Genomic DNA, 27,977 nt, shown 5'->3' with positions numbered 1-27,977 from the left:
GCAGATCCTCTCCTTACTGGGCCATGTTTCTACCATATTTAAATTCTACCTGCTGACTTGTATGGTTTCAGAAGAAAATGATTGGACATGGTCTTTCATTCGTAACGCTATATAATTTCAAGATGCTTCTATGATTTATGCGGACTTGCCGAAGACCTTGAAGCGGTCCTCAACAGGAGCAAAGGTCTTCTCTCCAGCCTCAGAGGTGGGAGCACCGAAGACCAGCTGGGCATCCAACTTCCATGAGGCAGGCAGGTTCCAGGTCTTGGTGATCTGCTCGTCAATCAGTGGGCTGTAGTGCTGGAGGTTGGCGCCGAAGCCCTCGGACTCAAGAGCGAGCCAGACTAGTCATTGTTAGATTCATGTCTGTAATGTTAAATCGGACGGGAAAAACATACCAAGGTATTGAGACATGGCGTTGGACTCCAGGGCGAAGGGGTCGAACTTGTCGGCGTAGAGGGCGAACTTCTCCTTGATAGGAGCGAGGGACTCGTAGTCAACGAAGAAGAGGACCTGTAAATAGCAATCAGCAAGTAATTCACTATTTTGGTGTGTGTTAAGCTTCAATCAACGGAGCACGTACAGTTCCGTAGGCGGCGCGGAAAGCGTTCAGCTTGGGCTTGGTGGCGGTCTCGAACTGCTCCTTGGGCACGTGACCGGCAGCAACAAGGCCCTCCATGGCGCTGATAGCGATATCCCAGACCTTTTGGTGCTCCTCCTTCAGCAGGAGAACAACACGGGAGGTCTGAGTGTTGAAAGAGCTGGGGACGTGGAGAACGGAGTCCTGGACAATGCGCTCAATGGCATGATCGGAGATAGGGCTCTCAGCCTTAAGTCCGTAGTAGGTACGACGGGACTTGACCAACTCAAGGAGAGTGGTGGTAGCCGGGTTCTTGAATTCGCTCTTTGTGAAGGTCATTGTGAAGGTGAGGGGTGTAGTGAGGGTGGATTGGAATGGATGGAAAAACCAAAAGTCCTAGGATGGCGGCGTTTATATAGATCGGCTCACATAGTGGATTGCAAATTCATTAATGGCCAGATCACCAAGTTTTTCTATTTCCATCCGTCGATTTCTCACGATTGTCCCGCAATAGCGGATAAAACGCAACAATTGACCAATCAGACGAAAGTCGGATGTACGGAGTTACATAGTGCCGAGTTGATAAGCGGGCCAGATTAATCAGCCGCATTATGAATCCGTTACCAAGCATTATAGCGCGGTTTCTAGCGGAATTATTGCCGTGCTGACACTTGCCCCTGTTGTGTCCCGGTACGGCAGTTCTCAAAAATATACCTCAGTCTTATATGATCCACATGCGTGAATGCATTCTGTTGAAAAGACGAGCACAGATATATGTTTTTCAAATTTGTAAATTGAGAATACATCAATAAACTAGGATCCTCCAATCTGCGCGAGTAACAGGATATCCTCTAGAGAATCATGCATCCCAAACCTGGAGTTTGGAAGAAGAAAATTACTATACAACTCTTCAGAGTGAGACTCCTGAGGTGGGAAACTCGGCAGCTGCATTGATGAAAGTGGCGAGCGTGCTTCGGTGGGAGTCATATTATCAGCAGCTGGTTGCGATTTACTTGCACGACCCACTGATACCTCTTGGTCACAGAAAGACTGGACAAGACCGCGTATATCCCACGAAGATGATAATTTCCCTCGGTCCTGCTCAAACTGAAGCAATAGGCGCAGTATCTTAACGCCCCTAGCAGCAATCATACTTGTATCGCTCTGGGACAAAATCTCAATTGTATCGTTGGCCAGCGCGCGGTTATCTCGTTGGTCAGAGTCAGGGAGTGGATCGAAAAAAGATCCAGGCAAAGTATGATCTAGAACAAAGATTAGTCTGTGCGGCTCCAAACGGATATCGGGAAGAACCCACACTAGCTGCAACGCTAAATGCGTGATAAATCCACAGTGTTGGCCCGTTCTCCTTGACCAGTTGTTTCTGCTCCCGAATTATAGTTTTAGCCGCCGCAATACACGTTTTGCGAGTAAAGTTAAATGCCGAATTAGTAAAACTGGACCAAAGGAACTTGCGATGAATCATGATAATTTTGTGCGCGGAGCTGATTGTCAGACAATGGCGTGCCCAGGGTATGTATTGAGGCCAAGAGGGGTCAACGGCGGTGTTGCGAAGACATGCGGGAACATCTTTGCTAACAAGCGAGCGCATTTGCTTATCGTACCGAATGACATGCTCATATTTGGCATATAGTGTGTGCGATGCAGATATATCATCCTGAAGCTGGGGCATGAGGGTTGCGATGTCGTACAGGAAACGATGGTAAGTAACAGGGGTAGGCTCGTTATCAGGAACTGGTCTCATATCGCCATCATCCATGCTGTTCATAGGCTTGCTTGTATTAAAGTCCCTTCGATGAATGAGATAGCTTTCTGAAAATGGTATCGAGAACCAATCCTGGATACAAAGCTCTGCCCAGAGCCGTCGGCCGATCTCTCTTCGTGCTCTATTTGATGTATCGTCATCGGCTTCGGAGCCAAGTCGGTGCATTCCTAGACTTTGTGCAACCCGCACAACGGATGCTAGTTTGACGGAATGACTATTTGAATGGCCGAGCAAATGCGCGCTTATGGTCATGGTCGTGATACATTGAATTCCGTATAAAGAGTGACGAGCAGTGTAATCTGCAAGATTTAGACAGACTAATGCAGCCTTGAAGAATCGGTGAGCCAGCGTTGCACGCTCTGGGTCTTCGAATCCCCATGAAACAGCTGTTGGGCGCGGAGCACATGTTATGCTTCCTGCGAGGACGGCAAAGAGAAGCGCAACCCACTGGAGATCGATTTGGTTGGTATCGATATGACCATGATATCGTTTGAGGAAGGTATCAACCTCTTGTTGAAATACGCGCCCGTGGAACGATGCATGGTACCATAAAAGACACTCGCAGTGGTAGTTTACCATTCGGAGTAAAGTGCGCGGCTCGGGAAGTAAGAGCTGTAAAACTGGAAGTGAAGACTGGTCATCAGTCAAACGCAACTGAGGATGATCTGCAGGACCTCCAGGTTGAGATACGTCTCCAGGAGACTGTCCCTGAACCCCATTTTGATCTCCAGCTAGACAGTCGAAATCAGGGACTTTCCTCCGACCCCATGCCAAGAACTCCAATATTGTTGCAGCATCCTCGACCTCGGCCGTCTCACGACTGGGACTGGGGTCGTCTGCCTCGGACGGAATTGGCGTTGATGGCGTTGGCCCCGCTGACAACGACACTGCGCTATCATCCAAATTCGGACTCAAGCGTTCGCCTGCATTCACGGACTGAAGTGTCGCTTGCAACTCATTTAAACAGGCGGCGAGGGTTCCTGTGAGCTCTGTCGGGCGGGATACGCGGGAAATGTGTGGGGATTCTGCAGTTACTCGCGGATGGGACAAAGACTGCGGAGTGCGGTAACAGGAACTGCCTCTAAACATCCGCGTAAGGAACCAACATAGTTAAGCAAGGGAGTTGATACTCACCTATGGCGGCAATTCCGACATGGCAACACCTTATCGCACTTGATCTTTCGACGGGTACACTCTGCACATGCCAAGCGCTTTCTTCTTGCCGAGTTCATGATAATAATAAAGGTTCCTGACCGGATGAGAGACGGGTTGGGTGATTCTTGGCTTTATATGCGTTATCATCTCGGCCGACGCTATCGCTTGGCTGATCCGTGATAGCTGATAAGCGATATGCGATGCAATTGGCGCGTCTGACTACATGCACACTGGAATGCGGGGGGCAAACATGTTGAGAACGCCTCAGATTATGATATCGCCTTGTTCGCCGCTCTGTATTAGCTTTCACGTTCCGTTATCTAGGAGCCCCGGATGATTCTTCCCCGTCGCTACTTCAACAAACCCTCAAAAGACCAATGTTGCCCCCTGTATCAAGGTCTCGTCAACAATGATGCGTTTGCGTACTCATCGCAAGGATTGGGCATTGCCCAAACAAGAAAGCAGTATAGCTCCACCACATGTGTGGAGTAACGCCGATCAAGACCCAGTTCCCCCAGAGAAATGGACATGGACCGGCTGGACTTTCACACAATACTGGCTGTCAGACCTGGTCACTGTATCAACCTGGTCGGCCGCCAGCTCGGCATATGCATCTGGTCTATCCGCCACAGACACAGTGACTTTAACCCTAGTCGCAGCGCTATGTAATGCCATCCCAACAGTCCTCAATGGAGCCGTGGGAGCTGATCTGCATATCGCATTTCCTGTCGCTATTCGTGCCAGTTATGGTACATATTTTGGATATTTCTGTGTGGCATCGCGTGCTATGCTGGCTCTGTTTTGGTTCGGTATTCAGAGCTCGTATGGAGGGCAATGCGTGACTGCAGTAGGTACACTCCCATTCCTGTTGAAATACCCGAGCTGACATGGAGACAGATGATTACAGCCATATGGCCCAGTTACACACACCTTCCTAATCATCTACCAAAGTCGGCTGCTATCACGACGCAGGGCATGGTTTCCTATGTTGTTTACCATGTCATTCAAACACCATTCCTCTTCATTCCCACACATAAGCTCCAATATATGTTCATTTTCAAGTCTATGCTGGTGCCACCCATGGCATTGGCTATGGTGATCTGGATTTCCGTGAAAGCAGGGGGTGGCGACGCTATATTCAAACAGCCACCCAGTGTTCATGGCTCGGAGCGTGCATGGTTGTGGCTCATGAACATGACCTCAATCACAGGTAGGCAGATATTTAACCTGCTCCTTGAATATGGACTCACCCTTCTTAGGTGGCTTTTCGACACTGGCGGTCAACATTTCAGACTTCTCCCGCTTCAGCAAGAAGCGTGGGAGCCCGGTATGGCAACTACCAATGATTCCCCTGTTCAAGGTTATTACCGGTCTTTTCGGTATCATAGCCGCCGGTGCGTCCAAACAACTATACGGCACCATTCTATGGAGCCCACTAGAGATAATCGCTCAATGGCAAGGGTCCTCCGGCGGACGAGCTGCGGCGTTTTTCTGTGGCTCATTATGGTTACTTGCTCAAATCTGCAACAATGTCTCTGCGAACTCTGTATCATTTGCCAACGGTCAGTTCAATTGAACGCGAAACACGAAATCACACTAATATATTCCTAGATGTGGTCACCATGTGCCCCAAATGGATCAACATCAAGCGCGGGATGATCATATGTATTCTCCTAGGCGGATGGGCTCTATGTCCCTGGATTATCATCAAGAGTGGGAAGACTTTCCTTAGCTTTATGGGTGCATATGCCATTTTCATGGCGCCCATTGCAGGTATTCTCTGCTGCGATTACTGGGTCATTAAGCGACGCAAATACGACGTTCCGGCTTTGTTTGATCCCCGAGGAATATATTACTATAAGGCATGTTTCTTCGAATTCTGAGAATGGAGGTATGACTAACTTATCATTTGAATATTTAGCTTGGCACCAATTGGCGTGCTCTCCTATGCAATCTGTTGGTCATTGTGCCGCTTCTCCCAGGGCTAGCACATGCTGTGACACCGAAGAATGTCAACCTCAACACGGGCCTGCAGCATCTATATGCGATCAACTATCTTTATGGGTTCAGTCTCTCCTTTTCTCTTTACTTTGTGTTGAATTATGTCTGGCCTGATCGAGCAACGCTGGTGCCTGCCGTGGTATCAGGTGTTGCAGTGGATTCGGATTTAGAGGCAGATGTGAGCACAGGATATCTGACGCAATCATCTACCAAGCCTAAGGCGTGATTTGACAGGATTGGATTTCCCGTGTTTTCGCTTAATAACAGATAGTAACTTATTGCAATTCCTCTTGTTCGCACTTTATCACATTTACTCATGTAGGCCAGCAGATTGCATGACCTAGTATCCCCTGTATGAGCAATAGAATTGCGAGTTGCCTCAGATGTATTAACGCAGAAAGCAGACAGCGTCATTTAAGTGTACCAAAGTAGAATCCGAACGATGAATCCAAGTTTGCTACTTGATATCATACAAGTATTGGACCTGAAGTATATAATGGGTACAAGGATCCGAATCTCAGCTTATAGTGTATACTAGACAGGACTGCTGTCCGATACGCTCATGAAGGGCGAGGAGATACAAAAAATTGTGCTATTGTGTATTTGTGTGGAAACTCGCGATAACCTAACACAAATATCCTTGTACCCTACATCGAAGGATGATCTGAAGCTGCAACATTGCACTGATGCATAATCCTCGGCCCATACGACTCTGGGAACTCAGTCTGTACAGCGTTAGAATCCATCTTAGTCAAATTAGGAGTACCAAATCTTACGATGCTATGCCACAGTGCCCGGTTGTACCAAAGAATGACATCCTGCTCCTGATGAGGATGCGCGTAAATATTTTCCGGGGACAAAACGGGGCTCATGATTCTACGGCCAACGGTTAGTCACAAACAACTTTTAAGGGACAGGGCGATGGAAACTCACTTGTCCATAAAAGCGCGAACTTCTTTCAAATCCGTTACAACAGTTTCTTCGCCATCGGGTTTGTTTTTCAGATACAGCTTGAATGCTCCCTGGCCGTGGACCTGCAGTGACTTCTCCCCGGTCACAGGATTAGTCCAAACCATGGGATAGACACAGATCTCATCCTCCGTCCACGGTGAAAGCTTGTCTAGCGGCATTTCCCGGCCCTCGGTTTCGATAAGGTGGCCAAGCTGAGTGCTACGCGCCGTTGACATCCACTGGAATGCGTGCGGCGCGTACTCAATACGACTGTTGAGGACGATCTCGCGCAACTCCGGATCTAAGACTTGCAGTGCCCTTGACCCAGCGACCATCGCCGTTGCCCCTGGCGCAATATTCATCGTTCTTCCCGTCCCATCGCCCCAGTGCACAGTGACATCTGGGCCCTTGGGCGTGCGCACGGCCAGAAGACAACCTACACGCGGTGGAGGAATCTTATAGAGGGATCCATCCCAGTGCCATTGGTAGAAGCGACTGGATCCCGCATCTCTTTCCTCCTGCGGGGTGTGTGGTGGAAGGTGGAAGTCGACGTGGTCAATCCCTTTCACTTTGAATCCTGGTGGGAAATCAAAATGATCCTTGGGAACTTCGCCGCGCCCCAAAATGTGCACCTGGGGTTGAGCGTTGATGGCTGGTCGATTGGGGAGACCATATATCGTGACTTTCTTGTCAGAGAAAAGGACTGGGTCGGCGCCGTGGGCGAAGCCTCCCGTCTTTTCGTCGGGGTCAAAACTATTGCACGACAAATTATCAGCAGGGGGGAAAAATGTAATATGCGTTGAAGACATACCACGAAGTCAAACGGTATTGCTGTTGAGGTGTCAACATCTCCGGCTGCTCTTTGAATACAAGCAGCTTGTGACGGTGGAGGGCATCGGAGATGAGCTTGAAATCAGCTGAAGTGAAGTTGTTGAGATCGATACCGTATACCTCCGCTCCGAAGTCTACCTGACTGTCATGTTTAATTGGCGCAACGCGTCCATTGCTGCGACTTGCTGAAGGAGGCTGGTAGACCTCCCGAACAGTTAGGGTTTTTGGGGCGCCCTCAGTGGCAGTGGTAGAAACAGCAAACACCATGGTGACTATGGTTAAATCTTGAATCGATTTCTGGTTCATAATTCAGATCGGTATAAATGTCCTTTTTATCAAGTCAAGACTTCTCGTGCGTCAATCCATTGGACAGAAGGGGCATATCGTCGGCCGGATAGCGGGTAGATGTGCAACTCAGCTCGGCCGTACCCGGATCCGTTGATCGGGTTACTAAATTAGCAACGTGGGCTTTTTTTTATGAAGTATATTGAGCCAATTCTATTTACTGACACCCTCGGCTTAATTGACAGAAAAGCAAAACTCGGTTCGAACATCAGAGCAGACAAAATGGATACTCCCGCTGCTTCATTCTACCATAAAACACCCAACGGCACAAATGTGCACTATACACAGACCGGCAACGAGCTAGGTCCTTTGATAATTCTTCTTCATGGACTAGGAGGATCAACCAGAACGTTTGAATCTTTGCTACCATTCCTTTCGCCTCACCTGAACCGTTTAGTCTGCGTGGACTTTGAGGGATTCGGTCAAACCACTTTGTCCACACCAGAGACTGTCCTTTCTATCCCTCGATATGTCAACGACCTGGAACATCTCGTGGCATCTTTGCAAGACCATTCTGAAGATACAGCAGGGACTAAGCTCATCCTCATCGGCCACAGCCTCGGAGCTATCGTCTCAATGCATTACGCCTCCAGACATCCATCACAAATCCGGGGGCTCGCTCTACTCGGGCCTGGACGATCAATTGCCCATATTTCCGCGGCGAGGGAAAGAATGCTAGGCCTGGCCGCAAAGACACGAATGGAGGGTATCCAAGCCGCGGCGGATATGGCCGCAATCTCCAACTTCCCACCTCAGGGCTCAGTTGCCCTTGAATCTCGAGAGTTTGTCCGAGAGGCTGTGAATAGCTGTGACGCTGAGGCGTATGCTAGAGCGTGTGAAGCAGTTGCGGATCTGAATCATCTTGATCCCGATTACAGCTCTATTAATGCACCAACTTTATTGCTGGCTGGGAGTGGGGATATCATTTCACCGGTGGAAAGATCGTTGGGACTGAAAGCGCTCATTGGAGATGGTGCCTGGGTGAGGGTCCTTGATGGCGTTGGACATCAGATGCTTCTACAGGGCTTGACGGGATCCGTTGAGGCAATTCAAGAGCTCCTGGAAAAGTCCAATTAGTAAATTTTCTCAATACAGCCGAATCAACATAATTTCTGCAAAAGTCCACCTTATCTAGTGCGTATTGATCGCTCGAAAATGACGCGACGTTACTTACGATCGGCTCTTATAAATACAAAATAATTTTCGGCATTGGTAACACGGCTTTCTGTCTACATCTATTTAGCTAAGACCATTAGTGGTTTTATAGCCCAGGTGGCATACTGCATGTTGTTCTGGTGTCATCTGTCGTTTCATTGTCAAACGCTAGCTGAACTTTTTAACAACATTTCCAGGGTGTTCGTCTTGCGAAGAGAGACTTGAGTGTTTTCTTTTTCTTTTTTTTTTTTTTTTTTTGGCTGGCTAGATTCTGCGTAATCAGCAGTTGATAACATCGCCTTATCTCAACGGCCGGGATGATTCTGTTTGGACTTGAATCACGCTCCGCACATCCGTCAGGCGATCCGGGGGTGTGTGAAATCGCAATAGTGGTTAATATTCAATCCCTGAGAAATATATTCAACCTGCAGGTGATAACAACCCCCGTAAAGTCTATGGTGCCCCTTAGTATCTGCAGAAATGCCACCCGACCTCGGCCGACCTCGGCCGAAGTGCAGATAGGCTAAGCCAATCAAATACAATGTAACTGATAAGCAGCTACTCAAATTCTGGGGAAACGGGTCCGTAATTGAGGCTATCAACTGAATAAATAACATCATCGCTGCTCGGAAAATTCGCTCAATACACGCAACCAAGTCTGTACAATGGATGGAACTACGTCTTTTACCGTGGCCCCAGTCGAGCGAACCCCTGGGCAAAAATTCAACGTAAGTGGTTGTTTCCTGATCTTGAAGGAGATATTCCAAGTTAATGTTTCGATAGTTCGGAGCTCGTGTGACCGGAGTGGATTTAAACAACATCTCAGGTGGGTCTTACAACCAGTATTATAGTATCATATTGTGACGAGCTACGTTCTGACAAATTATGTAGACGAGGATGTTGATCGCCTCAAGGCTGCTGTTTGGCGGCATAAGGTTATCGTCGTCAAGGCTCAACACGATTTGGATCCTAAAAAGCAATGGGAATTGGTGACACGGCTCGATCCAAAGGCAAGCGATGGCCACAGCCACGGTGATCTAAAGACATTCCGCGCGAAGGGGGGACTTCTCGCAGTAAGTGTTCCTACTCGGTAACTTCATAACTTTTGTCAAGTTCTAACTCCAGCCCTTTCAGCAAGGGAGAGAGGTTGTTGGAATTCCTGGCGCGGAAAACGTGCGCCTGATCGGCAAGGGCTTCCAAGGAGAAAACCACTTTGGCATTGAAAACCATACTATTGAGCGTGGACTCAGCAACGACTTTCATGCTGTTCCCCCATCCATGGAAGACTTTGAAAAGGGCATCACGCGTTTTCAACGCTGGCATATCGATGCTCCGCTATACGGGAAACATCCAGCATGGTTCACAACTCTACGATGCGTTACACTTCCCAAAGGACCTGATGTCACCGTCGAGTGGGCCGACGGGTCGGGCCGAACTATTAAGTCCCCGCCTGGCCAGACTGCATACTTTAGCACTTCTCAGCTATACCTAATGTTAACTCCTGAGGAGCAAGCACTTGTCGACCATAGCTGGGTCGAATATGCACCATATCCATACAAGTGGACCGAGCGCTGCAAAGGGAATTCCAATGGTCTAGGTCTGGCAGAAGGGGGTGAACGTCTAACGCTGGAAGAACTGGGAGAATACGATCCGAGTGCAGTAAAGAAGGTACCGGATTCACTTTCCATTTTCAATCAATATTATATTTACTAAACTCACAAAACAGTACCCTTTGGTCTGGGTGAATCCCCTTACAGGCGAAAAGGCCTTCCAGGTACATGGTAATTGCGCTCGAAAGCTCTATCTACGCAGCTCCCAGGACGAGGAGCCTCGAATTATAGAAGATGTTACCGAAATCGTGAAGTTCCTCTTGGATATCCAAAATCGAGTTTTGAAGCCGGAGTACGTCTTGTTGGCTCCAGCCGAAGAAGGAGACATGGTCATTTGGGATAATTATGGGGTCTTTCATTCGGCTATTGACTACCCGATTCGCATGGGTCCAAGGTCAATGCATCAGGCAAATATCAGTGGAAGCATTGGCCCGAGAGGGCCAGTGCCGATCCCCTTGCATGCCTAAATATTATTTACTCAATGATGGATTATGCCAGTTGCTTTTAAGATATGGATAGCTTCAACCCACTCATCCTGCAATATATTTTTCGCCCGCTCTTCGGGGTTTGTGATTTGGTGTGGTCAAAATAATTTCCTCTGGCAGACTGATGCATTGTGATTATTGTAACAGAGCTTATGGCTTTCATACAATCTCAGAGAGATACTTCTTGCAAAAAGATATACACAGCTACCGATTTGATGTCTGCACATATGGCATGGGGTCAGCTTTTGATTGTATTGTTTGCTAACTAGAGGATGACCCTTCTTGACTGTCTGTCAATACATGAATATCTGTCATCTCCTTATTATTCGCCCCTTCCGGTCTCCTTCTCACGAAAATCCCTCTGACCTTATTACAGGCTGATTGGAACGTCGGAGTTTATCTCATCTATTTCCACAAGACTAGTCACATGCAGAAGACAACAACGGCGAGAATTGCACCCATCAGCGACAAAGCTACCTGCTTTCCTATGGCATTGTTGGGCGGGGTGCTCGAAATCACATGTTCGTCGGCCTGAGAACGAGTAGGGCACTCACAGTCACACTTGCAAGTAACAGCGATGGGGGCCTCGGTCACAATCAGCGTCACTGTCACTGTCTCAGTGCCGTTTGAGTAACTGGTTGAATTACCAGGACGAGGGGGAATCTGGATGCCAGTGGCTGTCGAGATGTGGGTTCTAGTCCTAGCAGCAGTCAAGGGTTCAGTCGATGCGGTGTCTTGGATGCTGGGAAGGCTCCAGGTTTCAGTCGCGGTAGGCTGATCGGTTGTGGCAGGCTGGTTGGTTGTGGTAGGCTTTCCAGTATCAGTCATGCGCAACATCGCAGGGTAGATCCCGGTGCTCGGATTGCCGGTTCCAGTGACAGTAATCGAGGACGTAGTCACAAGTGGAGTGTTGTGGTATGAGATTGTTTGGACACAAGTCGCGAGGGTAGGTGTGGGATCACCAGTGAACGTGCAGCCGGATTTGATGTCAAACGCAAAGCCGCTGCCAATCATATCATATGCTAGACAAGAGTTCAGTACCTTATTCGGATCAGGAATTGGCGTAGTTACTTACTACTAGGTCCAGCAATAACGGTCAGATCGGGCGAAAACGGCTCGCAGGTAGTTTCTGTGGCAAGGCAGTTGATCGCATAAGAAGTCGCGTCGCCATGCTGTGTTTATCGTGAGAAAGTTATTCTGGAAAAGAGACAACATACTCACCGAGCCAAGGGCATTGGCGCCATAGCCTTGGAAGTAATCGGGCCCGTCTCCAACCCAGGGAATCGGCTGTCTATGGTTAGCAATTGAGGCCATGGTCCGTGGGAGTAACGTACAATCGTAAGCTCAGAAACACCGAGATTTATCCAGCAAAGCTGGATCGCCATAGTAATAAGATATCTCCAGAGCATGGTGAGTTGAGAACAGACGCGGTTTGGGGTAGTGATTGAGGTAAGAGGAAATATGGTCACCAGTGTAGAGTTAATACCCAGACGCGTGCCTCTTAATAAAAACACAAAACGAATGAAACGTGCAATAAGGAAACAATGGATAGTTGGAGTTGGTTTCAGACAATGTAAACAATTCCCATTGTCTACCTTGAAGAACAATTCTTGCGGAGACCTCGTATTCCCAAGGCCTACCAAACAATCCTGGCAGGAACTTGCTCGGCTTTTCTTTTCTTTCCCTTATCTAGAAAAAGCCTCTACGACTTCATGCTCCCCATTGTCTATTCAGAGACGATAATGGGTTTAATATGCCTACGGCTTAATTGACAAAGACCATTGTATATAGCTTGTAATGCTGGCCGGCTTGGATGTGTTTTTAGACTAAATTGCAGGCTTCACTTAGATTTTCCAACCTGATATCTGTCATGAAACTGTGCATATGCTTGTAATTATACTTGATGGTAGTTGACAATAAAGAAGGAACAGATTTCCTTGCTCACAAGTGGAATGCATAGAGTCTTCCTAAATGTATATTGAGACAAATGACATAACGCTGAGATTGAAAAGAGATTTAGTATGCTACATTTTGATCCCCCTTGGGACATAATTGGGACCAACTGTGACGAAAATTTGACGGCCTATGTATACATCGAGAAGATATATAGCAAAACGGTGGTACGTTTTTACTAATCATAGGTCTCTATTCCCGTATAGACTCATTAAAGGCCTCGGTCTACTCTAAGATACAACTAATCTTCCTGTATCAAGGATGCCTCTAGGCTTTCAAGCTGTACCCGGTTATATGGCAATGAGATCATCCAAGCTTTTTGACGCCCTGAGTCCATACCTCGTAAATGAAGAGAAAGAGCGGTAAGGCAGATATCATGTTCTGGTGGTGATAACGGCAGCATCCGCCTCACCGTATTGACGACAAACGAAAGTAAATAGAAAGAAGAAAGAAGATGCGAAAACACAAAGTTTGAACCTCCACAGTGGGGTATAGTAGCAAGCATGAGACCGTTAGAAAAGGGGGCATACAAGATTGGAAGTCTGTAGAACCCAAGGGGGTTCAATATACGACCCAGAGGGTGGTCCGAGGTATGCTTTTGTTGAGTCAATACGGCAGAGGAGATTTCGCTTCCATGGTGAATTCCAGAAGATTGCGAGGAAAGAAAGGAAGAGATTCGAAAGAAACGTTGGAATCCCTCGTAGGCCGCACACCGCCGCCCCCACCCTTCTACTACCTCCCATCTGCACGATTTATCTCTTCACCAACTACAATTACAATACATCCCCCGCATGTCTGAGTATCTTTTAAGCGGAATGTTGTATTTCGTCCTGATTTATTCTTAGACCGGCATTTTATCCAGGTCTCGTCAATTCCCCACGGCCACAGAATGTGGCCCCCACATTATTACAGGTACAGCTGAAAACACTAGCGGAGCCCCTAATTGTTACACTTTGATGCCCCCACCGACGGGGACCCATGGGTCGCGGCCCCGGTACGCAAGCCCCTAGTGCACCTCGTGGAGTTTCATTTAGTCGGCTGTTCTTGATCGACTACTGTACTTGACAATATGGAACTAGCTCTGCCGCGGTTGAATACCGGCACCGGAAAACGGCCTACTTCGAGAGCTCTTTTGGCCTTTGCTCAAAATTAGGTATATAAGACCGACCTGCGTGCTCTCGAGCTCGGAAGTAGCAGAGTTACGCTTGTTTACCACTATATCACCATGCATATCACTCCAGTATTAGCATCGTTGCTTCTTAGTGTCCTGCCTGAGGTCGCCTCGGCTAAGCGCACTGAAACATGTGTAAGTGATCCCAGCATCTGTCGTTCCATTGGATCAGTGAGAAAGAGAAGCTAACAATGTATTTTCTTAATTAGTGTTCGGCTTTGGAAGCGAACGGTCTCCATGGCAAGGTCGTCTACCCCAACAGCACTGCATACACGAAGTCGGTCGGATCATATTGGGCCGAAAATGTTCAGCTTGAGCCGACATGCATTGTGCAGCCACGCTCTGCCAAGGATGTCTCCCGCGCTGTTAGCACCCTGGTTGACACTGACGCTGGAGCTTGCAAGTTTGCTGTCCGGAGTGGTGGCCACACCACCTGGGCCGGGGCCAATGATATTAGCGACGGTGTGACTATTGATCTGTCAATGATGAACAGTACAGTCTACAACAAGCAGGCTGGAACTGCTTCTATCCTACCTGGAGCTCGGTGGCAGTCTGTATACAAGACACTCGCACCATATGATGTGACTGTACCTGGTGGTCGGGGAGGTCCGGTCGGTGTGGGTGGCTTTTTGGTCGGTGGTAAGATTGATTGAGGGATGCTTGCTTGGAGAACAAATCTCTAATAGTTTTGCTTCAAATTAGGTGGTAACACATTCCACACCGCACGCGTCGGATTCGCTTGCGACAATGTCGAAAATTTCGAGGTCGTTTTGGCCAACGGAGAGATCGTTAACGCCAACAAAGAGAGTCATCCGGATCTCTACAAGGCTCTGAAGGGAGGATCAATCAACTTTGGAATTGTCACTAAGTATGACTTAAAGACAATTGACCAGGACAAACTGTGGGGTGGACTCGTTATCTATCCTAACAGCACCACCTCGCAGCAGCTTGCCGCTGGACATAAGTTCATCAACAACATCCATAAGGATCATTATGCATCCTGGATTGGTATGTGGGAGTATGCATCAAAGACCGACACGAACGTTGTCGCGAATGCTCTGGAGTACACTTCTCCGGTGGCATTCCCGGATGCATTGAAGGACTTCACCAACATCCCCAATATCACGGACACGATGCGCTTTGCCAATATGTATAACTTAACTCAGGAGCTTGTCCAGGCATCCGGCTACCGGTAAGAAACATTATACATTCCATCTGAGAAGCGAAGGCTGACATCTTCCAGCGACACCTTCTTCACCGGCACATTTGTCAACACAATCGAGATGCTCAAACACACTATTGAAATCCATAACGAGAAGATTGAGGAGGCCAAGGCTAGTGTCAAGAGCACGGACTGGACTATGGACACGATCATCCAGCCATGGCCCACTCTCTTTGCGGAGCACAGCCAGGAGCACGGTGGTAATGTGCTGGGTCTGGAGCGTTTCGATGACAATTTATTCCGTGAGTCATCAATTTCCACACTATCATGATCTGAAAGTGCAGCAATTAACAATAGCCACAGAGGTTCTCTTTGACTACTCATGGAAGGACGAAGCCGATGACGCCTTGTTCAACAACCTGGCCAATGACGCGCTTGAGGAACTCAATGCCTACGCAAAATTGGTCGGAGGCGACAATGAGTATATCTACTTGAACTATGCCGATGGTACCCAAGATCCCCTGAGCAGTTACGGGCACAAGAACGTGGACTTTATCCGTCGTGTTGCTAAGGAGTACGACCACGCGGGTGTTTTCCAGAAGCAGGTACCTGGCGGATTCAAAATAAGCCAGGTGGACCAGTGAGCGATTAAAAAGTTGGCACTGGCGAATCTTGTCAGTCTTCCTTTGAACAATAGTATTAATTGTTCCGCTTAGCAGCTACATGTACATGCATGTGGTGGAGCCTTTTTGTGCTCGGGGCATCACCGACGAACTGATCGACGCACGCATACATGTATATGTAACAATATGTAAAGGGTTTTTTTGGCCCCCCTAAGCGGTATTTTCCACCATTAGTCCACAATTGTAATTCATTTAAGTACACGTCACCATGAGAAATCTTATAGTAAAGCAACTGTGAGAATGATGGTGAACGTTCTTGGCGGCTATACCCCTGCCTTATGATCCCCCCCCCATCACAGTTGATTCTCCTGTATCTGTTTTTTGCTGTAGTCAGCGCTGTAAAGATCAAAAGGCTAGTTGATATAGAACACTGCATAGTCCTAGTCTATTGCCACAATACCTAGCAGGTTTGAAGAGGATCTACACCCCAACTCTTTTGGTGAACTTACAGTATCTCCCGAGCCTCAACGTGCACAGTTGCTGTTAGATATGTTGAAATTGGCTAGAGGGAGTATTAACACGGCCAATCCTTCGTACTTCCTACTCGAAACAGATGCTATCGTAAGCTATGTGTCTCGACGTTTGATTTCGTCGGCATTCCTCCGGTCGGAGGGGACGATCTTCTCTCGTTTAGCATGCAGCCGAAGGTATGGCTTGATGTGCGCGTATTCAACTTTTTTCGCTTGTGATCCCTGTCAGGAAAAACTTTATATCCCTGTAGTTGCGCCTGAGGCATAGGGCTCCCAACCCCCCAAAAGCAGACTCGTGGGTCGGTCCCATTAGCCGCACATTCCAAATATTGGTTTTGCGGGGCCGAAGGATTGCGGGCGCATTAGGGCTTTGACCAGAAACAACCGCTTCTTGATGGGCGGGTACAGTTACCAGCCCTGGCCTCGGGGTCGGCGATCCGTGACCCACACTGTGGGGGGTTGAACTGTCCATCGCAATCGAATCTCGTGTTTCGGCCGCTCGAACCACTTTTAGTCACAGTAGCATGAAATATTATTGTATTGACATTGTAACGGCACTTGGCCCGGTCGATGATGAGCAAATGCCTGTAGTGTTTGGTTGTCAATACAATAGTCTCAAAAGTCAGCCATGCATCTTGTACTACAAAAATAGGCGGTTCAGGAGTTGGCCATAGCATAATGGCCCCTGTTGAAGATTATGTTCAATCAATGTGGGCTTTCTTGCCCTTTGACATTGGACATCCCTGACGTTGAACTTGTCAGTATCTCGCTGTACACAACCTTTTCAACATGCCCGAACATGTTGGAGTGGTGCCGCCTCCAGTGGGAGTGACAGCCAACTTCGACTACTCTCACCCATGGCTATGGAATGCCAATATATCACTCATTACTGTCGGTCTGATACTCAGCTTTCTTTGTCTTGTTCTTCGTGTATACACAAAGTCCCGTCTATTAGGCAAGTTGGGCTGGGATGACGGTAAGGGACACTCGACGAGACATGAAAATAGGGCGTGTTTACTGACGTTCCGCAATTAGCCTTCATCGTTCTTGCATGGGTAAGCTTTGAAGAATTGGAGATAACGACCGTTATCTTATAGATGTTCTCGCAGGTGTTCTCTCTTGGGACTCAAATAACGTGTATCTGTGGGTGAAGTCCTCCAACCTCATTTCAAGTCTAGCCATGTACTAACACCTCACCTCAGATGCATATCAATACGGCGGAGTTGGCATACATTTGTGGAACGTCACTGCAGAGATGTTGGACGTGTATGAAAAGGTATAAATGAATTCGATATCGCAACGAACACATAGGGATATTAAATCGTCACAGGTTCTCCTGGCTGCAGCCGTCGTATACGTTCCCGCCCTCGCATTTGCCAAGATGAGCCTCATCTTTCTCTATCACCGCATCATAAACAGAAAGGCAGGGTACAGCTGGGCTCTTCACTTGATTTCCGCTATTGTGGTAGGATACAGCATCGCCATTATATTCGCTTTGGTCTTTGCCTGTAACCCTGTTGAGAAAGCCTGGGATTCTACCATTATAACTGGGTCTTGCATCAACCGCAGCGGGCTGTATATTGCAACAGCTGTGACAAATATCGTCACTGACTTCGCCCTAATCATCCTCCCTATACCGCTAGTGGTGTCCCTTCAGATGCCTAAGGTCCAGAAGATCTATCTTGTGTTGATTTTCGTCATCGGTTGCGCGTATGTCCAACCTCCATTGCGCAGACTCCGCAGGCCGCTGACAATCCTTTTCTCAGGACGATTGTTACCAGTATCCTCCGTCTCACGACCTTGATTCCTTTCTTAACTGCCGAAGATGTGACATACCAACTGGCTTGGCCCCAGGTGTGGATGTAAGTCCTTCTGTTCCAATCCGATGTTGATGGAACTGTGCTAAACAGAATTTTTGTTCAGCAACGTGGAAGCAAATCTGATTGTAATTTGTCCTTGCCTGCCCTCCTTACGGCAATTTATGAGACACTATGTCCCTGGATGGGTCGGCGAGGCTAGCAGCAACGCCCGCCGTTACTTTAACACCGGCAGTGTCTCAAACAATCGTTGGAAGCTTGGGTCTTCTCGACAACAAGATGAGATCGCTCTTACTGAAAACGGTGGGAGCATCCAAGGTGATTCGCGTATAGTCAAAGATGTGCAATGGAATGTGACAGAAGAGCGGGTCGATGGTGACTTGGATCATCTCTCAAGCGAGCAAGACAGGAAAACAACATTCCTCTAAGGATCGTGATAAGATATACATTCACACAAAATGTATTTACCCGTCAGTAGATCCGCTAAGGCGACAGGATCGGGAAATGATACGATTGTCAGCCTAATCGCTAAGGTAATCTTGTATTTGTAGCTAGTTGGCAGTTTAGATGCATATCGACTTCCGGCTCATTTGTGACCAAATCTTCAAGCTCATGCAGGACTTGAAGATTAGGTTGCGCAGTCTAAGAAGATGCCTGACGTTGCTGGGAATATCAGTACTCTTGGCGAAAATGTTCAGAAAATATTGGAATCAGATCAGCCTGTGGGTTATTTTTGTCCCGCTCAGCCTGGAATTCAGCAAGAGGGTCTCTGCTCAATTGCGCCCTGTCGGGGTGCTCAAAGGGAAAGAGCGTCGTGCACAATTACCGAACCAGTCAAACAGCTACGTCGGGAAGGATTTGGATTGAAAGGTTAGGGATGTGTCTGTGAAACGCGTCCTCCAAAAGGGACCAACCTTGATGGCGTGGGGTGAAGACTAGAAAAGCTATAGTACGTTTCCATGCATAGCGGTAGGGCCTCATGGCAAGGCTAGGCCGAAATAGGTTAATGTGAAACACCTACCGGATTGAGGCTCACAGATGGCCTTTCAGGACCTTAAAAAGCTGAAACAAGTTAGGTCGCGTAAAATACATTGCTGGGCGCTATCCAGAGCTCAGATTCAAAAAAGACCCGAAAAGAGGCAGCAAATGACGTAGACAGTTGGCCAGTTTGGGTAATCAAACATTATCTATGAGCTTGTGGCTCGCCATTCTGTGACATCTTGGCCTTGACTGTCTGCCCTAGTTACCACTTTTTTTCGGGTGATATGAACTCATATTCCATTCTTATAAATTACATTTTCTTCCACATTTCGCGGTTTCGGAGACAACAGCAAAACTGCCACATAGTACAGGTCATGTATCATCCAGTGATGTCCGCAACAACTTCCATGTTCACTTTGGAATCATTGACCACAACACCGAACGATTAGCCTCACATGTCTAGTAGACATAGCGGAAAGAAGGGTTTTGCTTATCAGTGAGCCCAGCCCACTTCGTCTCATCAACCATTGTACTGTCAACTTCTCCCTTGGTTTGATCCCTACGGCGATTCTCCCACATATAATAGAGGAACAGGACAACCGACAGGACTGCGGCAGCAGCCTGAGTCGCAAGAACAGCAATCTTAGCAGGGTGGTATTCCGGCGCATCACGGGCCTGGAATGTCTGCGGGCCAATGATATTTCCAACCGAGAAAGATCCGGCAACAAGTGCACTAGCAAATGCGCGCTTGGTATGTCCAGCACAGTTGGCCATAGTCCACTGGTAAAGAATTGGAAGAGTGGCGACAATTGCGTTGACCAGATAGATACCAATTAGCACACCGGCTTTGTTGGTCTTCGGGAGGAAGGACAGTAAGCCGCCACCGATGATCCCGGGAATCGTACATAGCACATTCCATGCCCAGCGGTGTGAGGTATGACGGATTCCGAATCCCACGAGGAGGGTGAAAAAGATACTGACGATGCCGCCCGGCGTGTTGAGAAGGGCCGAAATAGGTCCCGTGAAACCAAATCCTGCGATCAAGGTCGATGAATAGGTGGTCACTACACCGCTAGATACGGAGATCTGAGATAACAGGCAGTGTTAGCTTAATTAAGTCTCGGGCAGGTAGGAAGGGATGGAATTGTACCAAAATAGTTGTCACAGTCAAGAGCCACAACTGAACGTCACACACAGCCTCCCAAATCTGGCTCAAGTTCAAGGTGGTGCTCCAAACACCAGTCTGGTTTTCGCTAACATGTTCTAGGAGGGCGACCTTCTCGCTCTCAGACAGCCAAGTAGCCTTGATCGGCGTATCCGGGATGAAGAAAAAGTCAGACCACCGACCACAGAGGTAATAAGTCCAAGAACGAGGAACATGATTCGCCAGCCTTCCATCGAGGCATGGTGTACATGCTGGAAGCCAAAGGAAATGAGACCACCAAGAATCTGGGCAACACCAAGGCCCATGTACCACACGGTAAATCGAGGAGCTTGCTCACTTCGAGTGTAGTATTGGCTGCTAATCAGCATCAACGACGGACCAATTGTGGCTTCAAAGATTCCTAGGAAGATTCGTGCTACCAGGAGACCTTTGTAGCTCTGTGCTCCGGATGAGGCGGCGGCTGCGACTCCCCAGAGGAACACATTTCCCCCTAGCCATTTCGCTGGTGGTGCTTTTTGCAGACAGTAGACTTTATTTAGGTATTAGCAATCTTTGAAAAAAAGGAGGCACCGTGAGATAGAAAAATTATTACCATTGGGAACTTCAGCGATCAAGTAGGCAATAAAAAACCAAGTGGCAGTATTGGAAAAGTCATTGCCAACAAGCTTCAAATCTTTCTTGATTCCCATCACAGCCGCATACTATGCATACGCAGTCCATGTTAAAACAAGAAAGCGATTGAGCATAATTGTAAACATAGGGTGACTTACGTTCAGCATCACCTTGTCAAGGAACTGTAAAACATAACAGCAAAACATGTAGGGCATCAACCGGCAATCGATCTTCCAGCGGAGAGCCCGCAGATCAACTTGTGGGCTGTCTGTCCCACCTGCATGACCCTCGAGATACACCACAGCATCATCGAGTCCATTTGCACCCACAATCTGTGGTGCTGCCTCAGGTTGCTTCTCACCCATGGCAAAAAGGAGAAAGAGAGGAATTGAACAACACAGAAACAAAAATTAAATTAATAAGAGAGAAAAAGAAACGAACCCGGAAGGCAACGAGGGTTTAACAGGGGCAAGGTGGAAATAATCGGAGCTAAAAGAATGGGCTAAAGCGACCAAGTCATTAACGTTAATTGCATCGAGACCACGGCGGGACCGAGAATACATGTACATCCTGCATGGAGGGGCACAGGATTTTGTCGCCAAATCATATTCACCGGTCAACTAGTCAAGTTACCTAAAGTTAACAAAGTGGGGAGAATAGATTGCGTTGCATGAGGGCCGGGGCGTTTAGCAGGATTGAGTTATGAAGGGGGTGCATGGGAGTGCATGGCCTTATCGGTCCTAGGTCCAATGAGGCAAGTGGAAAGTTCCCTACACAATATCAGGGTTTTACGGAGGAAACTGTAACAGGTCATATTTCTGCGGTGTCTGACCAGGAAATTATGGTCTTTATCTCTTTACCCTCCTCACCTTTGTTGCATTCCATACACAACAATGGGCTGGGTTTATAATGCCACCCCCGAGGTGGAGGCAATGTCGCAATACCGTCTCATATTAGGAGTATGTCTAAGTTTGACTGTGCTGATGGTTGTTGTCGTCTCATTGCGACTGTTTGTTCGGGCTCAATCAGGTCGACTGGCAGCGGCGGACTGGGTGATGGCTGGCAGTATGGTAAGTGCACCTATGCACGAGACAAGGGATGATGTATCTTACTCCCAAGCAGATATTCAGTATTATCTATAGCGCTCTTTGCATCTCTCGTGAGCAATTGCAACCCCGCTCATCTCTACTGAGTCGACGCTGACAGTTACAGAGAGTCGATATGGACTCGGGTTACCGCTGAAGGATCGTCCTAAGCCAGATTTCCCGACATACAGCAAGGTGCGAACCGCTTAGCATAGTGTGACCTCTGAATTTTGATAAATACCGAGCTAACACAAAGCAAGCAAATAGCTTAACTATGCAGGGCGTCCTTTCTACCAGGTCGGTATTGCAGGGTTCAAGGCTTCGCTTGGCCTTAGCTATCTACGCCTGATCTCTGGAACCTCCAAGATCACCTATCGAACTATCATTTGGATTGTGATCGCCGTCTGTACGCTGGGCCATATCGCTGGGGCCCTTGTCCTGATCTTCAATTGCACGCCGGTAACAAAGCACTTGCACCTCCCACCCTGTGATAGGTACCTAACAACATTTCCGGTACCATAGGTTCGACGAGCATGGAATTCTCGCATTGAAGGCACCTGCCTTCCAGTCGGAGCGACGTTTTACGGTCTCGCAATTTTCACTATCATTTGCGACGTTCTTATCATTGTGCTGCCTATTCCACTCCTTCTCAGCCTGAACATCAAGACTGCGCAAAAGGCAGGTGTTGTGTGCCTTTTCCTCCTCGGCCTATTTACGACAGTCTGTTCCATTCTGCGACTCACACAAATTCATCGCGTGGCTTTTGGGGACGGTAATTCGACAATGCTCGTATTGTGGGGAACAATTGAATTTAACGTGGGAGTAAGTCTTGGAATGAAACAAGTGGTGCGAAACCTGATGGCTAATTTATGTCAGAATATTGTCACCTGCGCTCCTTACTTGGCGCCTCTGTTAAAGGGAGTAGTGCGGGACTTTCGATCTAATAGCGGCAAAACGAAGGGCAATTATTATGACAGCCGGGGCAGAAGCTATGCAATGGAGAACTGGTCGAGAGATGGGCGTTCTCAGTTGCAGTCAAATGTGTCTGCGCCAGCACCTCCGAAACGGACCCCAAGTGAGGAACTCATTTTGTCGAGCCAGGATCGGGACCACGGAGGTATTGAGATGACAGTGGAATACAGTGTGTCATTGGAGAACAAGTCGACGAAGCATGATACCTAAAGATCCACAAGGCGGAAGGTTTTGCGCGATTTAATTCATGTACATTATTATTACCAATGTGTGAAACTAGTTAACATGCTAAGATATTTCTTTCTCGCCCCCAATACATTTGAAATGTCTTGTACTAGGTTTTACCCCTTGCGCGGCGCAACAAGCCCCTGCGGTCCTTCCAAGATTCTCCAGTCCACACTCTAGCAAATAAAACATAATCCGACATGTTCGTAAGTTTCCGCGTGGCTGGGTTTCCTGGAATCTCCCATTTGAGGCCTGGGTCTGCTCTTACAGTTTAGGCTAGTCCTCCAATCAATGCCCTAACGGACCGAGATCCACAAGATGATCCCGGTCGGAGAGTGGGCCTGCAGGATGATATATTGCGTAGGATTCGCCAGGGGCTACAAGGTTAATATTCTCGCCAACCACCTACCAATCAAATAGCTCCAGGCAGCCCGGTTTCACCGGAGTCCGCCTAGCACCGTCCTGGTGGACCCTCATTCTCCCGAAGTAAGACAACAGGAAGTAAATGCAAAGCTAAATCCGTTTCAACCAATATAAATGAACGCTTAGTTCTGAAAGGCGCAACTCATTTGGGCTTTGTCAAATCTTATGTACTATACGTCTCTTGTGGGGCAGTATAGGCTCCTTATCGAAGCATTTGGCATATTGTAGACCCCACACAAACTCTCTCCGAAGATTCTCCAATTAGCAGGTGGCGTGGCGACATGGGTGGCATGGGTGGCATGATTGCTTGAATATGCAGTGCAACCTATTTCCCGTCTGCCTACTGAGTACAGGGGTGAGCTCGGAAGTGCGGACCGAGTGATATTGCAAATTAAGGAGATCAAGCTGGAGTGTTGTGTATCTGGATCAAACGCACCCTAACCATGTCCGACCACCCTATTCTGATCATCGGCGCGGGCATCAGTGGCCTAGTTTTGGCCCAGTATCTCCAGCGCCATGGTGTTCCTTTTAAGCTCTTCGATCGTGACTCCGCGATCGACGCCCGCAGCGGTGGATGGGGATTGACGCTGCACTGGGCACTCCCTGCCTTGCGCGAACTGTTACCCGAACATTTAGTTGAGAGATTCCCGGAAACTTTTGTCAACAAAAAGGCGTCGGCGCTCGGAGATACCGGGCGCTTCCAGTTCTTTGATCTCAAGTCAGGAGCTGCTTTGTATGATGTGCCTGCCGCTGAGCGTATTCGGGTAAGCCGCGTTCGCTTGCGCCAGTTACTGACTACTGGGATTGATGTTCAGGTACGTCGCGACTGTCTTATCGGAGGACCTTTTTTGGAGCGCTGGCTATTCTCTGCTTCCGACGAACGCTGATGCGACACGCGTAGTGGAGCAAAAATCTACAAAATATCGAATCCTCTGGGGATACAATCACTGCTCATTTCGCGGATGGTACCTCATGCATTGGGCGACTTCTTGTTGCCTGCGATGGCTCAAGGTCACGCACGCGCGAGATTTTGTATCCTGACTTGGAGATGAACCCATTGCCCGTACAAATCCTTGGTGCATCGACGCTGTATACAGCAGAAGAGATGGGCGGCGCCGAGTCCATTGACCCCTTTATCTTCCAGGGCTCGCATCCCGACTCAAACGTGTTCCTCTTTTTCAGCTGTAGGTCTACCAGACCTTCCGTAAGATACCCATAACTAATTCCGTAGTTTTGGATACGCCTGGCAACTTCGATACCAGTAGCAAGGATCGCTATCACTGCCAGGTAATTGTTTCCTGGGCGGATTCTAAAGGGATATCAGTCCCAGGAGACAATGCGGAGCGCATTGCACTGATGAAAAATCTGACTGACAGCTGGTCTGAACCATTCCGATCGCTGGTTCACAAACTTCCAGACGATGTGGAAGTGCGCTCCATCCGGATCGAAGACTGGATGTTTCAACCAGGAAGGACGCATGCTCATCCTCGGGCAGTCTTGATGGGAGATTCAGCACATACAATGACAATGTGTACGTGATATATGTTGGTCCTTTCGAGCGGACCAGCGGATATCGTTTTACTGACTTTGTCTAGACCGCGGAGAAGGCGCCAACAATGCGATCGTCGATGTTTTGGATCTCGTTAACCGAGTCGACATGCGACAGACACGGTATGGTTCTGTTTCCTGTCTTGAGCATGGCCTTGTCGGTGTATACTGACTAGTATTCTCCAAATCACCAGCTCGTTCGGTCAAGATACCTTGATACCTTCCCTTGCCGCCTACGAGAATGACGTCTTCAAGCGTGCAGAGCCCAGCGTACGCAACTCCAGGCAGGCATGTTTGGATGCACACGACTTTTCTAAAATTATTAAAGGGAGCCCATTGGTTGCAGCACGAGAATTGAGATAATCGGCATGTAGCAAAAGGCATGACGGTGATCGCATTGCTTGCATAGGAGACCATAGTCGATTAAGAGGCCCTTCTGGGCAAGAATACTCATGGAGAACTAGTAGAAAAAAGGCATAAATCTCAAGAATGAAGCATGGGTGAATGCGTAGAAGGAATGAAGAGTCAAGATCGACGTTGGGGCGCCAAGCCTCGGCAAACCCCGTCTTTTTCCACCCTCGTGCATTCCACTTCTTCCGGCATCAACGGGAAACACAGGCATGGGATAATTGGCTCTCTGTACTCCATCTCTTCAGGCGATGAGTGCCATACCAGATAAAGCATCTTCTGTCCGTATCTCGCAGCGTCAACCACAAGCCTGCAGAGGTAAAGGCCAAATCTCTTCTCGTGAGTCGGGTGTAGGACTGACGCGTTGCAGAGTGCACGAAGCGCAAGCGCAAATGTGACAAACAGATTCCTTGCACAAGGTGTAAACGACTGAACCTTAATTGCTCAATAGAAGTTGTCCAGCTCAGGCGCAACGCCGTGCAACATGCTTCAGAGATCGAGTTTCTGAATACAGTTCTCGCGGATCTGGATTCTTCGTCCTCGCCTGGAATCACACATGTGATTCAAAAAGTGAGAAATAGGATATCACGGCTGCAAACTGGCCAGGATCTCCCTCAATCTGAGGCGTCCAACATAGACTCGGCACAGCAGGAGATAACTTTGACTGAAGATCGTATACCTGGGAAATTACCGTCTTCTACCGAATCTGCCTCAAACCAGATCGACTCGTCACTTCTCACGGCAATCGAGCATCTTGCTTGGGGTCGAAATTCTGCTGGGTGCTTCCCTCACAGGAACTGCGCGTGCCAATATCGCAAAAATGGCCAACAGTTGGTATCCAGCAACGGATCAATTCAAGGTGACGGTCTTCCTCTGGGACTAAACCCCAACCTCCCCAGAATAATAAATGCCCAGAAACTAGTCAAATTCCATATCTGTCATGTGGCATGGCATCATGATTGCTTCCACGGCCCGACATTTCTCGAACAGTGCGAGATGTTCTGGGAAACTGGAAGATATGATGATCCTCTCTGGCTAGCTCTTTACTATTCTGTCTTGAGCTCTACCGTCAGTTCAATTCAGGATAGCCCGAAAGCGAGAGATTTGGTTGATGTTGATCTGCACACTATGCAATCTGCACAGCAACTCTTCTCTGCTATGGTGCAAACTCTGTATGACTGCCATTTCCTCAGCAATCTTTCAATATACTCAGTGCAGGCCATTGTTATATCAACAGAAGTTGCTCATAACCTCGGGTTGAGTCAGCTGAATGCGACCCTTTTCAACGCTGCAGTGCGCATTGCCGAGTGCCTTGGGGTCCACAAAATCCAGGATCACTCGACAAAGCCAGTCCGGAATAAGGATGATTGGGAAGAAAGAGTTGAGCGAGAAGTCGGAAAGAGAGTCTGGTGTCAAATGATCATTCAAGACCACTTCGCCATACCATTTACCGACACATACAGCATATCCCCAATGCACTTCTCTACGGGTCGCCCTATGAACGCAGAGGACTATGACTTAATGGATATGCCAATCAGCACACCAACTACAAGCACTTATGTCCGCGTGCTAGTAAATCTGGCGGAGCTGATGCCCGGCCTAGTTGATGGACTTGGCCCAATGAACAACCGAAAGCCTCACCGTGAACAATACCAGCATATTCTGCAAGTTGATCAGAAAATGAGAGCTGTGGTTAAAGATATACCACCATTTCTTCTGCGTCCCGACAAAGAGAAAGAACAGCAAATCCCATGGCTTAGCATCGCCCGACGGAGCTTAGCAATCACGGCAGCAGAAAAGATCATCATGATTCATCGACCCTTCCTCTTCCGCTCTTTCCATGACCCAACGTATAGCTACACGAGGCGTACCTCTGTCGCGGCAGCGATGACTATTTTACGTGAACACGAAACAATCGTGCGGGAAGAGGATATCTCAATCTGGACCCATACCGCATTTGCAATTACAGCCGCAGTCATAATGTGCTTCGAGGTGAATGCAATCGCCGAGAGTGCATTCAGTGCGAGTGCCCAGAGCTACAAAGAGGCCATTCTTTCTGCTCGAGCCCGTCTTGCTTCACGGGACCTTGATGTGCTCGCTCAACGAGGTGTTGCTCTGATTGATGCAATCTTTACTGCGGGCTCGGACCTGAATACTGGAGGCACGAGTTCTAAAATGATGGATTTCGGTCAAATCTTGGCCAAGTTCTCTACGTTCAGTCGATTGAACCTTGGGTCTCCTAGCACCGAGGCATCTCCCGGCGGAATCCCGGTTGTTGATTCTCAGGATGTGATTGGCGCTCATTTTGATGAGATGCGACCTACATGGGGGACTGCAGAGGATATTGATTTCGATGCATGGTTCAATGAGACTTTTTACTCTCTACAGGGACCTCTTCAGCTGTGA

General features: G+C 48.2%; 12 protein-coding genes across 12 annotated transcripts; 7 read left to right on the top strand and 5 right to left on the bottom strand.

Annotated features, from left to right (window-relative positions):
- Window positions 1–135: 135 nt before the first annotated feature.
- N7446_001756 (uncharacterized protein) lies at window positions 136–919 on the bottom strand (the record flags this gene model as incomplete). The annotated part of the gene is made up of 3 exons (XM_058510505.1): window positions 136–344; window positions 399–513; window positions 584–919. 3 exons carry the CDS (start codon window positions 917–919, stop codon window positions 136–138), a joined length of 660 nt encoding a protein of 219 aa, XP_058376041.1.
- Window positions 920–1,297: 378 nt separating this feature from the next.
- On the bottom strand, window positions 1,298–3,695 carry N7446_001755 (Zn(II)2Cys6 transcription factor). Its single transcript, XM_058510504.1, has 3 exons — window positions 3,498–3,695; window positions 1,898–3,444; window positions 1,298–1,842 (listed from the first exon to the last, which is right to left on the bottom strand). The coding sequence occupies exons 1-3, from the start codon at window positions 3,593–3,595 to the stop codon at window positions 1,394–1,396; spliced, it is 2,094 nt and encodes a 697-aa protein (XP_058376040.1). The 5' UTR covers window positions 3,596–3,695; the 3' UTR covers window positions 1,298–1,393.
- Window positions 3,696–3,821: 126 nt separating this feature from the next.
- N7446_001754 (nucleobase cation symporter-1 family protein) lies at window positions 3,822–5,819 on the top strand. The gene is made up of 5 exons (XM_058510503.1): window positions 3,822–4,365; window positions 4,416–4,728; window positions 4,778–5,080; window positions 5,130–5,380; window positions 5,440–5,819. The coding sequence occupies exons 1-5, from the start codon at window positions 3,928–3,930 to the stop codon at window positions 5,743–5,745; spliced, it is 1,611 nt and encodes a 536-aa protein (XP_058376039.1). The 5' UTR covers window positions 3,822–3,927; the 3' UTR covers window positions 5,746–5,819.
- A 347-nt stretch (window positions 5,820–6,166) lies between these two features.
- N7446_001753 (TauD/TfdA dioxygenase family protein) lies at window positions 6,167–7,568 on the bottom strand (the record flags this gene model as incomplete). Its single annotated transcript, XM_058510502.1, has 4 exons — window positions 6,167–6,244; window positions 6,296–6,395; window positions 6,453–7,223; window positions 7,282–7,568. The coding sequence occupies 4 exons, from the start codon at window positions 7,566–7,568 to the stop codon at window positions 6,167–6,169; spliced, it is 1,236 nt and encodes a 411-aa protein (XP_058376038.1).
- Window positions 7,569–7,868: 300 nt separating this feature from the next.
- Window positions 7,869–8,723, top strand: N7446_001752 (alpha/beta fold hydrolase; the record flags this gene model as incomplete). The annotated part of the gene is made up of 1 exon (XM_058510501.1): window positions 7,869–8,723. The coding sequence occupies one exon, from the start codon at window positions 7,869–7,871 to the stop codon at window positions 8,721–8,723; it is 855 nt and encodes a 284-aa protein (XP_058376037.1).
- A 743-nt stretch (window positions 8,724–9,466) lies between these two features.
- On the top strand, window positions 9,467–10,878 carry N7446_001751 (TauD/TfdA dioxygenase family protein; the record flags this gene model as incomplete). The annotated part of the gene is made up of 5 exons (XM_058510500.1): window positions 9,467–9,529; window positions 9,585–9,627; window positions 9,693–9,874; window positions 9,936–10,469; window positions 10,528–10,878. The coding sequence occupies 5 exons, from the start codon at window positions 9,467–9,469 to the stop codon at window positions 10,876–10,878; spliced, it is 1,173 nt and encodes a 390-aa protein (XP_058376036.1).
- A 441-nt stretch (window positions 10,879–11,319) lies between these two features.
- Window positions 11,320–12,305, bottom strand: N7446_001750 (uncharacterized protein; the record flags this gene model as incomplete). The annotated part of the gene is made up of 4 exons (XM_058510499.1): window positions 11,320–11,918; window positions 11,972–12,068; window positions 12,118–12,183; window positions 12,231–12,305. The coding sequence occupies 4 exons, from the start codon at window positions 12,303–12,305 to the stop codon at window positions 11,320–11,322; spliced, it is 837 nt and encodes a 278-aa protein (XP_058376035.1).
- A 1,769-nt stretch (window positions 12,306–14,074) lies between these two features.
- On the top strand, window positions 14,075–15,826 carry N7446_001749 (FAD-binding oxidoreductase; the record flags this gene model as incomplete). Its single annotated transcript, XM_058510498.1, has 5 exons — window positions 14,075–14,155; window positions 14,230–14,659; window positions 14,723–15,212; window positions 15,264–15,484; window positions 15,546–15,826. 5 exons carry the CDS (start codon window positions 14,075–14,077, stop codon window positions 15,824–15,826), a joined length of 1,503 nt encoding a protein of 500 aa, XP_058376034.1.
- Window positions 15,827–17,124: 1,298 nt separating this feature from the next.
- N7446_001748 (uncharacterized protein) lies at window positions 17,125–18,580 on the top strand (the record flags this gene model as incomplete). Its single annotated transcript, XM_058510497.1, has 7 exons — window positions 17,125–17,311; window positions 17,371–17,390; window positions 17,445–17,478; window positions 17,538–17,611; window positions 17,666–18,045; window positions 18,102–18,197; window positions 18,259–18,580. 7 exons carry the CDS (start codon window positions 17,125–17,127, stop codon window positions 18,578–18,580), a joined length of 1,113 nt encoding a protein of 370 aa, XP_058376033.1.
- Window positions 18,581–19,459: 879 nt separating this feature from the next.
- On the bottom strand, window positions 19,460–21,319 carry N7446_001747 (putative MFS transporter). Its single transcript, XM_058510496.1, has 5 exons — window positions 21,069–21,319; window positions 20,891–20,999; window positions 20,481–20,827; window positions 20,284–20,436; window positions 19,460–20,219 (listed from the first exon to the last, which is right to left on the bottom strand). The coding sequence occupies exons 1-5, from the start codon at window positions 21,273–21,275 to the stop codon at window positions 19,593–19,595; spliced, it is 1,443 nt and encodes a 480-aa protein (XP_058376032.1). The 5' UTR covers window positions 21,276–21,319; the 3' UTR covers window positions 19,460–19,592.
- A 386-nt stretch (window positions 21,320–21,705) lies between these two features.
- On the top strand, window positions 21,706–23,257 carry N7446_001746 (uncharacterized protein). The gene is made up of 6 exons (XM_058510495.1): window positions 21,706–21,980; window positions 22,033–22,069; window positions 22,123–22,190; window positions 22,263–22,454; window positions 22,518–22,817; window positions 22,872–23,257. The coding sequence occupies exons 1-6, from the start codon at window positions 21,804–21,806 to the stop codon at window positions 23,175–23,177; spliced, it is 1,080 nt and encodes a 359-aa protein (XP_058376031.1). The 5' UTR covers window positions 21,706–21,803; the 3' UTR covers window positions 23,178–23,257.
- Window positions 23,258–24,058: 801 nt separating this feature from the next.
- On the top strand, window positions 24,059–27,977 carry N7446_001745 (uncharacterized protein; the record flags this gene model as incomplete). Its single annotated transcript, XM_058510494.1, has 7 exons — window positions 24,059–24,430; window positions 24,517–24,799; window positions 24,847–25,146; window positions 25,211–25,286; window positions 25,358–25,433; window positions 25,820–25,889; window positions 25,942–27,977. 7 exons carry the CDS (start codon window positions 24,059–24,061, stop codon window positions 27,975–27,977), a joined length of 3,213 nt encoding a protein of 1,070 aa, XP_058376030.1.

Source organism: Penicillium canescens (assembly GCF_028828765.1).
Source record: "Penicillium canescens strain IBT 15451 chromosome Unknown utg000002l_segment0_segment0, whole genome shotgun sequence".
In the NCBI taxonomy this organism is placed as follows: Eukaryota; Fungi; Ascomycota; class Eurotiomycetes; order Eurotiales; family Aspergillaceae; genus Penicillium; species Penicillium canescens.
This window is presented reverse-complemented; position numbering and strand designations above follow the sequence as displayed.

Excerpts from the sequence above, each read along its gene's own strand:
- N7446_001755 (XM_058510504.1), bottom strand. The coding sequence starts at position 3,595 with ATGAACTCGGCAAGAAGAAAGCGCTTGGCATGTGCAGAGTGTACCCGT. Across the intron at positions 3,445-3,497 it reads TGTCGGAATTGCCGCCATAG|AGGCAGTTCCTGTTACCGCA; the intron begins GTGAGTATCAAC and ends GCGGATGTTTAG. Across the intron at positions 1,843-1,897 it reads CGCATTTAGCGTTGCAGCTA|ATCATACTTTGCCTGGATCT; the intron begins GTGTGGGTTCTT and ends TCTTTGTTCTAG.
- N7446_001754 (XM_058510503.1), top strand. The coding sequence starts at position 3,928 with ATGATGCGTTTGCGTACTCATCGCAAGGATTGGGCATTGCCCAAACAA. Across the intron at positions 4,729-4,777 it reads GAACATGACCTCAATCACAG|GTGGCTTTTCGACACTGGCG; the intron begins GTAGGCAGATAT and ends CACCCTTCTTAG. Across the intron at positions 5,381-5,439 it reads GAGGAATATATTACTATAAG|CTTGGCACCAATTGGCGTGC; the intron begins GCATGTTTCTTC and ends TTGAATATTTAG.
- N7446_001747 (XM_058510496.1), bottom strand. The coding sequence starts at position 21,275 with ATGGGTGAGAAGCAACCTGAGGCAGCACCACAGATTGTGGGTGCAAAT. Across the intron at positions 20,828-20,890 it reads GATCGCTGAAGTTCCCAATG|TCTACTGTCTGCAAAAAGCA; the intron begins GTAATAATTTTT and ends ACCTAAATAAAG. Across the intron at positions 20,220-20,283 it reads TGACTGTGACAACTATTTTG|ATCTCCGTATCTAGCGGTGT; the intron begins GTACAATTCCAT and ends CTGTTATCTCAG.
- N7446_001746 (XM_058510495.1), top strand. The coding sequence starts at position 21,804 with ATGGGCTGGGTTTATAATGCCACCCCCGAGGTGGAGGCAATGTCGCAA. Across the intron at positions 22,191-22,262 it reads ATTTCCCGACATACAGCAAG|CTTAACTATGCAGGGCGTCC; the intron begins GTGCGAACCGCT and ends GCAAGCAAATAG. Across the intron at positions 22,455-22,517 it reads TGATCTTCAATTGCACGCCG|GTTCGACGAGCATGGAATTC; the intron begins GTAACAAAGCAC and ends CCGGTACCATAG.